This window comes from Rattus norvegicus, chromosome 6, assembly GCF_021556685.1.
Source record: "Rattus norvegicus strain SHRSP/BbbUtx chromosome 6, alternate assembly SHRSP_T2T, whole genome shotgun sequence".
Classification (NCBI taxonomy): domain Eukaryota; kingdom Metazoa; phylum Chordata; class Mammalia; order Rodentia; family Muridae; genus Rattus; species Rattus norvegicus.
In genome coordinates this window covers 20,785,096-20,799,917 of record NC_141539.1, presented here as the reverse complement: position 1 = coordinate 20,799,917, position 14,822 = coordinate 20,785,096, and the positions used below count along the sequence as shown (strand labels likewise).

At 44.1% G+C, this 14,822-nt stretch overlaps 1 protein-coding gene across 2 annotated transcripts in view; it reads right to left on the bottom strand.

The window, feature by feature from the left end:
- Sos1 (SOS Ras/Rac guanine nucleotide exchange factor 1) overlaps positions 1–13,992 on the bottom strand; it is an 80,020-nt gene extending 66,028 nt beyond the window's left edge. The window contains exons 1-2 of one of the 2 annotated variants that reach the window (XM_087553022.1): positions 13,955–13,992; positions 13,366–13,493 (exon numbers count right to left, since the gene is read on the bottom strand). In XM_087553022.1, the coding sequence (XP_087409148.1) occupies positions 13,366–13,452 (87 nt within the window). In that variant the 5' untranslated portion in view covers positions 13,453–13,493; positions 13,955–13,992. Of the gene's footprint in view, positions 1–13,365; positions 13,494–13,954 lie in introns of those variants that run through there. The other variant, NM_001100716.1, reaches the window with a different exon arrangement.
- Positions 13,993–14,822: the final 830 nt, after the last annotated feature.

Sequence of the window (14,822 nt, the reverse complement as noted above, 5' to 3'; positions counted from 1 at the left end):
TCCTGACTTCAGTCAACACCAAACACATACAAGGTGCACAGACATACATGCAGGCAAACACCACACACATAAAATAAAGCATAATGATGATGACAGCAATAGCTTTTAATGTTATCTCATTAGAGAACGGTGGTTCATGCTTGTAATCCCAACACTCAGGAAACTAAGGCAGGAGGACTGTCAAGAGTTCAGGCCACTCTGGGCTACATAGTAAGTTCCAGGCCAGCCGAGTTATCTAAGACCTTGTCTCAAAAATAAAAAAGGTAAATGGCTTTAATCTTTGTATTTCATTATTCTTTAAACAAACTAAGTTACAGTCACTGTTTGTGTGACAGAGAGGGCTGAAGAGAGGGCTCCTCAGCTAGAACCTGAAGAGGATCCAGGTCCCGCGCCCAGAACTATAACTCTGCTTCAGGAGACCTGGTGCCATCTTCTGGCCTATGCAGGCAAAATACATAAAACTAAACTTTTTTAAAAATGAAGAGAACCAGCCCAATGTGGCAGCACATGTGTATCTTCCAAAAACTCGGGAGGTGGAGGTTGAGGGCCAACCTGAGCTACACTGTTTTAATGAACACAACCAAAAAGAGGCCTGTAGGTGCCTTAGCAAGTGAGGGCACCTGGCAGCCTGAGTCCATGGAAGCCACAGAAGACGGAAGGAGAGTTGTATAATCAGAGGATACAGTATAAACCTGGCTTGTACTTATGCATAAGGAGAAAGCACACACTGTGCAATGACAGCCTAGATAGAAACAAATTAGAATGAACTGTCTATCAACAGGAGTACTTAATCACAGTAAAGCCAATTTACTATTTAAAAACCTACAAGGGGGTTTGGGGATTTAGCTCAGCGGTAGAGCGCTTGCCTAGCAAGCGCAAGGCCCTGGGTTCCGTCCCCAGCTCCGAAAAAAAGAAAAAAAAAAAAGAAAAAAAAAAACCTACAAGGGGGCTGGAGGTGCAGTAATACTTAACTAGCACCCACATGGCCCTGGGTTTTATTCTCTGCTCCATACCTCAAACATAATAAAATAGATGCTTAGAAAAAATTATGATAGGCTAATTGAAATATAAACTAAAGTGTATGCAGCTATAAGATAGTGCTTCTTAGAAAGAATATTAGTCAAATTATAATCACAGACATGTTCACTCACCAACCTTTAGCACTAATGAAGTATTCCAGTGAGTTTGGTCATAAGTTTTTAAAAATCAAATACTGTTTTTCATTTCAATATTAAGTGATATGAAACCAAAACAAACTTCAAAATAAGAAAAAGACCTCACACAAAGGCATGGATGGTGGTTTGGTACAATTTTTCTCTTTTAGTTTCATTTAAGTGAAATCAAACTATGCTTTTCAGTCAGAATTTAATTAGCCAATTGTCTCTCTTTAACTTTTATGGAAGCAATAATTTAAATTCTGGAAGAAAACCTATCCTTTCATTCTGATTGGATTTTACCATATAATAACATTTACTGCCTAAAATGACCAAAATTTGTTAAACACAGTAGAGAATGCATATTCTCTTTAGATATAGACATTGTGTACACTGAATAACACACATCTACACTAAATAAAGGCTCTATAACTTTGTAAAATCTTTCTTAGGGTAACAGGAAATTCTGACTTTTTGAAATATAAACAAATATTCAATGCTATATTATTGTATTGTTTTAAAGAAGCATCGCTAGGTATGGCGGCACGTACCTTATTAATCCCAGCACATGGGAGGCAGAGACAAAGGATCTCTGTGAGTTCAAGGCCAGCCTGGGCTAGACAGTGAGTTCTAGAACAGCCAGGGCTATGTAGATGACTCTGTCTCAAAAAAAAAAAATTAAAAAAAATAAAGAAAAGTGTTTTTATTTATGGATACAAAATGCATACGATCACTCGCCTGACACACACTCGTATCTAACACACTTTTCCGTCCTAACACGGCTCAGCAGACCAGTGAATCCAAAGGAAGGACCACAGCACACACAGGGCAGATGGTACTGGTCTTTCTAAACTTCACTGCAATCCATTTCTCCTTTTATACTCCAAAACATCTTCCTTATGTTGCTGAGGTAAACCTAGGAAAATCATGATGGCCCAGCCCAACTTTCAGCCAGTCAGGTTAGGTGATGGACACAGAACTTTGACTGTGTTGACAATATGCTCCTGAGGCTTTCGTGAAAGGGAGTGAATAGAACAAGATGCCCTTCAACAGAGGAATGGATACAGAAAATGTGGTACATCTACACAATGGAATATTACTCCTCTATCAAAAACAATGACTTTATAAAATTCACAGGCAAATGGATGGAACTGGAAAATATTATCCTGAGTGAGGTAACCCAATCACAGAAAAACACACATGGCATGCACTCATTGATAAGTGGACAATAGCCCAAATACTCGAATTACCCTAGATGCACAGAACACATGAAACTCAAGAAGGATGACCAAAATGAGAATGCTTCACTCCTTCTTTAAAAGGGGAACAAGAATACCCTTGGCAGGGAATAGGGAGGCAAAGTTTAGAACAGAGGCAGAAGGAACACCCATTCAGAGACTGCCCCACATGTGGCCCATACATATACAGCCACCCATTTAGACAAGATGGATGAAGCAAAGAAGTGCAGACCGACAGGAGCCGGATGTAGATCGCTCCTGAGAGACACAGCGAATACAGCAAATACATAGGCGAATGCCAGCAGCAAACCACTGAACTGAGAATAGGACCCCCCGTTGAAGGAATCAGAGAAAGAACTGGGAGAGCTCGAAGAGGCTCGAGACCCCATATGAACAACAATGCCAACCAACCAGAGCTTCCAGGGACTAAGTCACTACCCAAAGACTATACATGGACTGACCCTGGGCTCCAACCTCATAGGCAGCAATGAATAGCCTAGTAAGAGCACCAGTAGAAGGGGAAGCCCTTGGTCCTGCCAAGACTGAACCCCCAGTGAATGTGATTGTTGGGGGGAGGGCGGTAATGGGGGGAGGATAGGGAAGGGAACACTCATATAGAAGGGGAGGGGTTAGGAGGATGTTTGCCTGGAAACCAGGAAAGGTAATAACAATTGAAATGTAAATAAGAAATACCCAATTTAATAAAGATGGAGGAAAAAAAACAAAAGAACAACAGAAAGTTCCATTTTAGCCCTGACTCTGGTCTGAGATGGGGCTCACTTTGTAGATCAGGCCAGCCTTGATCTCAGAGATCCACCTACATCCACCTCCAGAGAGCTAGAATTTTTCTCATTCATAAGGCACTGCTTGCTGCGAGCTTCTGTTAGGACTAGAAAGTCAATCTGAAAAGTGGTGATCAAAGCACCTGGAGGGTTTCACTCCCTCCTCAGACCACAGCTCTTACATTAACTTTTTAAAAGACAGGGCCTTCCTATGGCTGGGACTGGCCTTCAATTCCAGCCCCTGCTGCCACTGGTTCAGAGTGCTGTTTTTGCATGTGGGTGTGTGTCACCACACCCAGTTATGCTATTACTTTTTAGTCTCGCATCAGTTCAAGAAATGCATTACATTTCACTTCTTTTGTGTGCACATGTGGGAGGGGCACAGTGCAGATCCACAGGCCAAACGGCTCAGTAGGAAGGCATTGGGCAAATGCATAAGCCAGGCCCAGAACCCACAACCGTAAAACAACGGAAGAGGCTTTACTAAGTCGCCCTAGACATAAGGCTGTGGTCTCCCCTCCCCCAGTAATACACACACAATAATAGTAAGTAAATAAAAATTAAGTCTTAATTGTGCAAGAATGCATTTTAAAAGAACATAATTTAACTAGAGGCTTTGTTAAGTCTTAGAACAGAAGGCATATTTTTAAACACTCATACCAGATGGCCCGACTTGCCCTGTTGTACAAGTAAGTAAGGACTAATACAGGGCATTCTTACACCCCTGAGTAATGTAAGACATGACTTAAAGTTCACTGCTCTAATTTGAGCAGACATGCTCCCTAATCTATGAAATGGGGATAAAACCCACATTAAAATGGTCACAGGCAAGGTGGCAAACGCCTGTCCCAGAACTACAAAGGTGGAGGTGAGAAGGATCAAGAGTTCAAGGTCGGGGTTGGGGATTTAGCTCAGTGGTAGAGCGCTTGCCTAGGAAGCCCAAGGCCCTGGGTTCGGTCCCCAGCTCCGGAAAAAAAGAACCAAAAAAAATAAATAAATAAATAAAAGTTCAAGGTCATCCTCAGCTACTTATTTGAGGCCAGTGTGGGCTACATGAGAGCCTGTCTGAAAAAAAAAAACAAGTTACAGACTTAGTCATGAATGCAAATGTGCTATTATAAGTGATGACTGTAAGCTACACTGAGAGCCAGGACTACAGAGACCTTGTCTCGGAAAAAAAATAAAAATGCCTTAAAAGAAATGTAGTTAGGGATCACTTAATTTGTGTAATTATTTCTTTTTTTTTTTTTTTTCGGAGCTGGGGACCGAACCCAGGGCCTTTCCCCATTTTTCCCACTGAGCCATTCCCCAACCCCTGTGTAATTATTTCTATACTGTATGTCCCATGTGTGACTTTCTAGTGAAAGATCTCTGACTTCACTGATAATGTCATTTTAAATTCTGTGGACAAATTTAAACTATATCCAAGAAAAAGCAAGACAAAAGGCTTTTTGCAGGTATTGAAACTTCTGACATTTCTGACAACTTTGAAAAGGATTTTAAATTTTCATAGGCTTAATTAAGTGTTCCCACAGGCGTATGTATTTGTGCTATGCATATGTGTGTGCTTCACATGCATGCCTGGTGTCTGTGCAGGTCAGACAAGGGCATCAGATCCCTGCAACTGGAGCGGAGTGATTGTGAGCTATCGTATGGGTACTAAGAACCAAATCTGGGTTCTCTGCAAGAGCAACAAGTGCTCTCAACTACTGAGTCATCTCTTTTGCCCTTAAAATACACTTTAAAAGAAAAAAGAAAGAAAATTTAAACTGACAGTGTGTTTTAAGACATAAGATTCAACAAATTGGGGTTGGGGATTTAGCTCAGTGGTAGAGTGCTTGCCTAGGAAGTGTAAGGCCCTGGGTTCGGTCCCCAGCTCCGAAAAAAAAAGAACCAAAAAAAAAAAAAAAAAAAAAAGAAAGATTCAACAAATTTCAGAATTTCAGAATAACTTTTATATACATCCCTTCCTTCCTTTTCTTCTTCTCTAGTGTGCGCAGTATATGTAGGCATACATAACTAGGAATGCCCATGAAGATCTGGGGACAATGCGCAGGAGCTGGCAAACTTGATCACCAAGCTTGGTTCTCTGAGCTCTGCAAACTGTGGTGCCCACCTGCATGCACAAGTGCACTCAAGCACATATGCATGAACATGTGTATATACACACATGTATACATGCACAGAAGCACACACGTAAGCATGCATACACACACACAGGCACACACCCACAAACACAAGCCCATATACATATAATTTTTAAAGAGATTCTCAAACTCATCTTACAGCTTAGAAATACCTAATTTAGAGTGACCTATGAGGACCTAGGGGATGACTCATCAATAAAAAGTCCAATGCCAAGCCAGATACCCTGTGTTCAAATCCCTGGAAACTATTTGGTCACACTCTCGAAAACTGTGCTGACCTCAGAGCACACATACTATGGCATAGCATAAATCAATGTTATATAAAATAGGTTTTAAAAATAATAACATCATAGTAATTAAGTGCCCATAATTCTAAAATTTTAAATCACTTTCAGTGAGGCATGAATGTTGAGCTCATGGCCACCCTTGGCTGTGCATTTGGAGGACATCTCAAAAACTGAAAACACTGGGGTTGGGGATTTAGCTCAGTGGTAGAGCGCTTGCCTAGCAAGCACAAGGCCCTGGGTTCGGTCCCCAGCTCTGGAAAAAAAAAGAAAAGAAAAAAAAAAAACTGAAAACACTTTCCTTCCTTTTACTATTTTCTCCCATGCACCTCCAACCTCATTGGAAATTTAACAAGATTAAATTTATGAGGAATTTCACCTGCCCGTTGTTTCTGTCTGCCTCTCAGGAACCAGGATCCAAGACTGCCCTACGTTAGTTACATAGTAAGGATCTAGGCATCACTGAACTGTTTTCGTCACAGTTACTATCCTATCTGTGGTTTAGTTAACTGCATATTTAACTGCACAAACCAGCTGTCACACTAGGAAACACAGTTTATTCGGTCAGAGGAAGCAATTTATATATACCATTAAATTCTAATGAAAATTAAGTTTTTGTTTTTATTTACTCCAAGGTATCTTTTATTTTTCTAAAATATCAAGTGTTGAAGGAACCAAACCACCTACTTTACATGGGGGAAAACTGTAACTGAATTATCCCAATCAGGCAATTCATAGCCAGAGAAGAGCCTGGTTGACCACAACAATGGGCCTCTCAGATCTGACTGCAGGCAGTAGAACTGACTAAGGGCCCCAGCTGCTGCACTCTGAAACCCACCGCTGTGTTTGTGCAGTGGCCATGCCTGTAACCAGCTCCCCCTAGTCAATCACCGGACAGGGTAAGCATACTAAGGCCGACTCTGTTCCTCAGAGAGGCAGCATTCCTGGGACAGTTAACTTTCACTCAAAGACTTCCTGAGGCCTGGGCAAATTCTCCTTAGCACTGAAAGGCAATGACACTTTTTTTGTTTGTTTGTTTTGCCTGTTGTTCTATGTGAGGGTGCCACAGCCTGTGGCCCTGGAGTTACAAACGGTTGTGAGCTGCCATGTGGATGTGCAGTGATCCTTCAGATTGTCTACCTGCTGGATTAGGCTCACTTGGAAGGCAGAAGCACAAAGACTATGAGCGGAAGGTCGGCCCATGAATTCAAGCCAACTTGGGCTACAGAATAAGACCTCACAAAAACAAAGCAGATGCAGTGACTGACATAGGCCAATAATCCCAGAACTTGGGACATTAAGGCAGGTGGATCAGAAGTTCAAAACCAGCCTCAGCTACATAGTAAGTTTAAGCCCCGCCTAGGCTACTTGAAACCATGAACAGATGGACAGATGGATAGATGGGTAGATGTTTAAAACTTTACTTGTCAAAAACACTACTACTAGACAAGTAAATTTGTAAACTATAGGCTAGAAGAAAATACATGTATGTACCCAGCGTGATAGTAAACACTTCAGATGTAGAAACTCAGGAAGCAGAACCATGATGATCACAAGCTACGTGAGGCCTTACCTAAAAAAATAAAATAAAATCATAAAATAACTTATCAAAAGAACAGTTATCCAGAATATGTAAGGCATCTTATAATTCAGTACTAAAAAGAAAAATAGTAATTTAATGTTTTATGGGAAAGAAGAGTTGAGCAGACACTGTCCAAAGGAATATACAGGAATGACTAATAAGAACAAGAATGCAGGAGGCCAGCAAGACCACTCAGAGGGGTAGGTGTCTACTGCCACTACCAAACCTGATCATTTCAGTTTGATCCTGAAAACCCATACAATGGAAGAAGAGAATCAATGCCTATGTGTGTCTGTCTCCACCCATTCTCCCCTCCACACACACTGCAAAAAAGAATATAAAAAGTTGATCAATATAATTATCTACCAGGGGATACAAGACTCAGTTAAAATAAGACGGCACTTCAAACCACTAAAACTGAAGACTAGTAATATCAAACAGTATCCCTGGAGAGACTCTAAGCGGTGCGACCGTCTTGGGGAAAGGCCTAGCAGTTTCTTTCTCATAAACAGATTTCTAACCTGTAAGTAATGGCTCTTGGTATTTGTGTACAAGTAATAAAAGGTTTTATAAACAGACGCCCATAAGAACCATGGAAGCTGAGTGTGAACCCCAACATTTAGGAGACAAAAGCAGGAGCATCAGGAGTTTAGGGCCAACCCTTTTACATGAGACACTGTCTCAAGAACAAGACCATTTGAGCCTAATGGTTCACCCGCCACCATGCCAGCGTTTGATCTGAGGGACCCACATGGCAGAATGAAAGAACAGAGTCTTGCAAGTTGTCTTCTGACCTCCACATCCGTGCACGCATGTGCATACATGCACAAATACATAAGTACAATTTTTAAATTTATGAAAGGACAGTTATGGCAGCTTATTATTATTATTATTATTTATTTATTTATTTGACAATGGCTCCATATGTAAGGCATTAGATATCCATCCACCAGGATAAACAAGCTGTGACAGTCACATGATGGAAAAAAGGACTGAATTCTTAGAGCATACTCTCAAGTGCTTCACTAAAAATATACACACTACTTGAATCTATTTACATGATATTCCAGAACAGATAAGATTAACCTATGTGGGGCGGTGAAAGGTTACAACAGTGGCTACCTCTGCAAAGAGAGAGGGCATGAAGGCAATGGTCTGTTCCTCAGTAGAGACTTTGATAGTGGACATTCTCTAAGCACTAGAACTAGCATCTGTGTTCCACTGCATATAAATCTACTAAAACAATAAAAAGGCTACTGGTTTCTAGTTACTGGTGCAGGCCGAGGGATTTAGTAATAAAGTGTGCTTATACCTGCAACTATAAAACTCATCAGGAAGGTGCTGGGGGGGGGGGGGCCAGCCAGAGGACCCAGCTTAAAGAGATGGATGGACGGACGGATGGGCGGACGGGCACCCTGTCTTTAAAGAAATCAGATAAGCTGGACGGAGCAGCTCATACTTGTTAGCTCATCACTGGAGGGGGAGGGGCCAAGACACGACCATTGCCACAAGTCTGGCGCCAGCCTGGGCTTCACAGTGTTTTCCAGACTGCATAGTGAGAGATGTCTCAAAACAAAGCAGCAGTTAATGGGAGGGAAGAGTGGATAGGCATGTGACAACAGCAGTAGAGTCTAAGATGATGGCTAATTGGTATTCATGGACAGCCAGTCACACTAAGCTGCATCCATCTGAGTTGTAAGATTTGACCCAAGCTAGCACTACACACCATGACAGACACCATTAGCACATTCAGGATAAGCAGACATAAAAGCCTGCTTTTGGTTTTGTTGTCGTTCTTTCACCCTGTAGCTAAGAATGACCTTAACTCCTGGTCTTCTGCCCTCACTTCTCATGTGTTGTGATGACAGGCCTGTCACACAATAACCTAAAAGTCTGTTTTTATAATAGCCAATGATGTGTATCAGTTTGTACTCCCTACAGTTTTATGAAAGTTTATAGAACATGCTGGTTTTAGTTTGGCTCTCAAGTTATTTAGCAGGTTGGCCATATTGCATATGTAGATCGGTAACCTACATTCCCATTTACTCCATTATACAGCTGCATCACAATTCAGTCACTCACTTCCCTGTTGGTTCCTGATAGACTAACAAACATTTAGATTGCTGTGCGGAGCTGAATGGACCTGCCACAGTATTCACACATATGTTTCCTTTGTCAATAATGGGGACTAAACCCAGGTCTCATGCACACTGTGTGTGCACTCTAATCTACTAGTAAGCAACATCCCCTGTCCTTTTAGCACTTTTTATTTTTGAGACAAGTTCTTACAGAAATTGTCCAAGCTGGCCTTGAATGTTTAAGTTTCCTGTATTAGTCTCCTGAGTAGGTGGAATAACAGGTCTGCACCATCAAACCTGACTCACACAGAAGTCTTTCTATAGATGCACTTCATCTATTCTATCTCAGACCTCTAGATTGGCTGCATCAGGTCTCAAAACTGGACTGCCAACTGGAGAAATAGGCCTAGACAATCCAAAAGGCCTTTAAAATCAACATGTTCCAAACCATTTCATTACGTCACCTGTCTCTCCATCCCAAAGTTCGATGACTAGCTGCAAGCAAGCCTGACTTCCTTAATATCCTCCAGTCCCACAATGAAGTGCTAGGTCTGAGAGTTCTGCCTTTTCAACACTGCTCCCAGAGCACCCATCCTAACCCAAATGTGTACCTCCTCTCAGACGGAGTCTCCTGCTTCTCTCTCTCCCTCACCTCCTCTCATATGGAGTTTTCCTGCTTCTCTCCCTTATCTTAGGCCTCATTCTTCCCCTTTCTTGACCTAAGTGAGTTTTCTAAACTTCAAACCAAGTGTTACTTTCCTATTTAGAACACCTCATTGACCAGGGTAGTTAAGCCAAGACAGCTAAGCTGCAAGTTCAAGACTAGTCTGGGCTGTAGAATGAGACTGTCTAAAAACAAAAGCCCTGGCTTAAGAACAAGTCCTCTCTTCAGACATACCCACTACCACATCCACTTGGTCTTTTTAATATGTCATTTATCCTTAGTACCAAGGGCAATACTTGTTCTGAGACAAGCATCAAGTATTTGTGGGATGTGATAAATGTAGAGGGAAGACACTGTGGGCCTAATAAATACATTCAGGAAAAGTAGTAGACCTCTCTAGAAAGATTTTGATACGAAATCAAATAGGAAGGTCAGGGTAAAGCCGTCTTAAAAATTCCATGCTAAAACACCCAGCTTTAACTTAAAGGCCATCAACAATTTTGAACAAATGTATAACACGTTCAAAAGTACTATATAACTTCTGAAATATGTAAAGGCAAGTGGACTGGGGGTAAGGAACTCAACTGAGAGGCTACCACAGTAACCTTGGAGAGGAAACTCTAAGCAGTTAGAAGAGTAGAGTACAAGAGCATGTTAGAGGTTGATAAGTGTAAGGTTTTGCTTGAAGGCAGGCAGCAGTACACAGACAGGAGTCCTAGGCTTCAGTTTTGAACCAGTCAAATACAAGTTTAAAGCCATTAACCAAGAAGTTAGAAACTGGTGGTGGGGGTCAGTTTTATTATGAGTATCCCCTTACACACTTGGCAACATTTCCAAATAACTTTATCCACTGGCAAACTAAAAGTAACATATAATGGCTAGAAATTCAAAATCCCAAACCAAAAGGAGGAGGAAAGAGTTGAAGATTTACTAAGTTACAATGTTGCTTTAGAAGCTTTAAAAAAATGTAGCAACATTTCTAAATAATTTACTTTTAACCTCTGGCAAACTCAAAGTAACAGACAAAGACACTTGTTCAAAATGAGTCCTAACAGGTGTCAGGTACAGCACCGGTGTAGAAGTCCCATAGGGTAGCTAACATGAATATGGACAAGTAAATTAGGATAGGACACTAGGAAGAAACAATGGAGCACTATCCAACGCAACCCTGAGCGCCTGAGAAGAATCTCTGAGGCTGAGTAGTAGTAGGCCAGATCAAATGAGCAGACTGTCCAAAAAGCTTCAGCTAAGAAAACACACTGGTGGGCATTATACAAGCAGTTTAAAGTCTGAAGATTTCAGGATAAGGACACACCCACACAAAATGTCCAAGGACGCATCTTCATGAAAAGTCCAACACACATACAATATTCAAGTTTTAAGCTACAAGAGCATATTCTGAATATGAGAAATATATCCAGCCTTGTCTTGGGTGTCCTAAGAGCATTGCAGGTGGGAATGTGAATGAGGAGAACCTCATGCATTAGGGACCCTGTAAACTCCCTCTTCATCTCACTTCTGCAGGGACGGCTCTGCTTCAAGCGGAAAGCCAGCCAACCGCGAAGCTATAGAACACAAGCCACACTATGGTGAACTGGGGACAAAACCCTTTCCACAGAAGGCAGTCACTCACAACTCCAGCAGTTTTCTGATGGTGAAAATGTATGGCAAGTCCATCTCTAATTCAAGAAAAAAATAAGAACTCAGATTGTATGTGACATTTCTCATCTTTTTTTTTTTTTTTTCAGAGCTGGGGACCGAACCCAGGGCCTTGTGCTTGCTAGGCAAGCGCCCTACCACTGAGCTAAATCCCCAACCCCGACATTTCTCATCTTAAGATACTGGCAACTGATTACATAAAATGAAAAACAAAACAACGAACAAAAAGACCCAGAATGCCAGCCACACAAAATAGGTTTCTGCGAGGGCCACCCATGAGGCAGGTTACAGTAGTCTGCCAACTTCTACAATGCTCTTCCTACCACTCCAAAGGATCCTCAAGTGATATTGTGGAGGTCTCCTTAGAATAGGAGCTACCTGCTTTTAAGCCGAATACCTCAAACTGGTAATGTTCTGTGAGAGCTTTTGTACATATAAATCAATTTTTCTGTCTCATCTTGTCCTGTCAAGATACCAAACTTCTAGCGTCATGAGGCATACTTCTCCAATTCTACAAACTAAGCAGGCAAGTGTGCAGGTAAAGCCAAGGTAAAAATGGACTGAAGCCTCATGGGATCTCTAATGAACAAAGTATGCACAACGAGGTGACCTCTTTGATTTCCTTAGAAAACCTAGAGATTTGTAAGACATTTGAGGATAAAAACCAGTAACCCAAGTCTGAAAAATAAAAGCAAAGTCTCCCAAAAAAGCAAACAGTTTTCCAGCATAAGATACCAAGAGGGGAAGGGGAGAACAGTGCAAAGGAGAAACTAAAAGGTGCTGGCCTCTGTGGAGTATGAAAACACTTTCTGGTTATAGAAAAGCTCTGCATGGTACAGCAAACTCTGTACTCAATACTCAGTAGTAACAAAACTGTATTTTAGCAAAGAGAGCATGAAAATCATCTGAGCAACAAGAAATCGAGATTAAAACTCCTGGAAGAGTAAAACAATCTCTACAGGTAAGGCAAATAAAAACAAAAACCAATCTGGTTTTAAAAATCCATTCAAACACACCTGTTTCAGATGTCTTGGTACAAGCGTTGCTTTAGAAGCTTTCGAAATGTATCAACAGCCACGGATAACTACTGGCAAACATAAATTCAAAATGCCAAACCAGACAGTTGCTTTAGAAGCTTTTAAAATGTAGCAAATAATTTCCAAATAATTTACTTCAACCTCTGGCAAACTCAAAGACACAAAGACTAAAGATGCAAAACACCAAACCAAACGAGGTTCGAAGATTCTCAGCTACTTCAAAAGAACCAATCTGAATACAGTGGCATGTGCATCACTCCTGTAATGGGAGGGGGGAGGGTGTCAAGAGAACGGGGAGTTATGACTGAGGACGAGCAAAACCAAGCAGGCCATGTTCTTACTGGCAGGCAACCTCGCAATTACTTAGGCAAGCACTGTGGCCAGGGCACTTTCGAGCCAGTGAGAGCCCTGGACTCCTAAAACGAGAGACTGACCGCAGCTCGGTAAGATCGAGAAGGTAGGCAATGGCCTTCTTTGACCTCCACGGAAAACCGAGGCTCCTCCAACCCTCGCCTCGGTGCTTGGATGATCCAGACCAACCCTCCCCGACTGTGTGCGGCCTTCCCACGCACCCCGGGCGAGTGTCAACAGCTGGAGCAGCGGACGCGGGGAACCTCACAGCCTGAGCAGACCTCCCCGAGACCCGAGACCGGGAAGAAAGACCGCGGTGGCGCCCCGCCTCCCCGCCCTCACCCGGCCCCGAGCGGACTGGGGCCGGGAAGCGGGTTCCGCGCCCCTACCTTTTTCAGCGCAGGCACCAGCAGCCCCCGCCACTTGGGCGCGTTCTCCTCGCTGAAAAACTCGTAGGGCAGCTGCTGCGCCTGCATGGTGCCTGCGGGGCGCCTCGGGACGGACGGAGGGGCGGCGGCTCGCGGCGCGGAGAAGGGCCGCAGCCCGCGCACAGCCCGGCCCCCTCGGGGCGCCGCGCGGCCCGGCTAGCGCTGGCGAGGAGTCTGGGGGGCGAGGCCCGCGGCCGGGCACCCACCGGACACGCGCGCCGCTCGTCGAGAGGCAACGCAGCCCGGCGGTGGCGGCGGCGGCATCCCGCACCACCGCCCCGGGGCAGGCCCCCCGCTCCGCCCCGGGCCGCCCTCCGCCGGGGCTGAGCTCCCCCGCACGGCCTGGCCCTCCGAGAGACGGCGCGTGGAGGGACGCTCGGGCCGGTGGCGCCCGCTCGCGGGCGGGGAACTCAAGCGAGAGGCCCAGAGCGGGGCGGGCCGGGACCGGGATCGGGTGAGGAAGGAGAAGGGCCCGAGGTCGCTGCCGGGGAATCCGGCCGCTCGGCCGTCGTCGCTGCTGCTGCCGCTGCCGCCGCCGCCGGTGTAGCGCTGGAGCTTCCTACTAGCAAACTGAACCTGCTCGCAACTGAGCATGCGCCAGCGGCCCAGGCCGGTTCGCTCCGGGTTTTCCATCTGCCCGCGGATGAGGAGGGGTGCGCGCCAGAGGCTGGGGAGGGCACTCGCAGAGGCGGGGCTGAGGGACCCTGAAAGCGAACCCGCGACCCGAGAAAGTGTCTGGGTGTGGGGGCCTGCGAGCAGGCAAAGCGCCCCCTTTGTGTGGTCCGGCAGGCGGGGAGCCCATCCAGTTCTAGGAGATCCTAGGCCCTGTGTTTTAGAAAAGGGGTGTGTGTACTTTGTTCCCAGCACGAAGATAAGGAGTGCCCTGAGCATGCACTGTATACTAAACAGATTGCACAAAAGATAGATTCCTCTCACAAAAAAACGACTGCTCAGGGTTTGTCTGGTGGGAGGAGAGACTGCTTTTTTCCATCTGCCTTTCCATGCCATGAGAACGGATACGTGTAGTATTTATTGATCGTGTGTCTACTCAAACCCACGAGCTTTTATTTGTGGATTTAGTCGTCCTGCTTGGGATCTTTCATAGCTTCAACTGGATAATTAGCTTCTGGAAGACAGAGATTCCCCCCCCACCCCTCACCTCGCCTTGGTACTCGACCCAGAATAGAGACGTGAAAATTGCGGAATGCTATAAAAGCAGTATCTATGAATTGTCCTTCCATCGTGAGGATGGAGATGCTTATTATAGTGGCACTGTGCAGCGCTATGGCACATTGTGCCTTATCATTGAACTCTTTCTGAGTACAGCGTTGTTTTAATTCTCAGTTTTCATTTCATAGATGACGAGACAGTTGGAAGAACCAGCCTGGGTTCAAATTGACATTAGGTCTTGCTGTTTT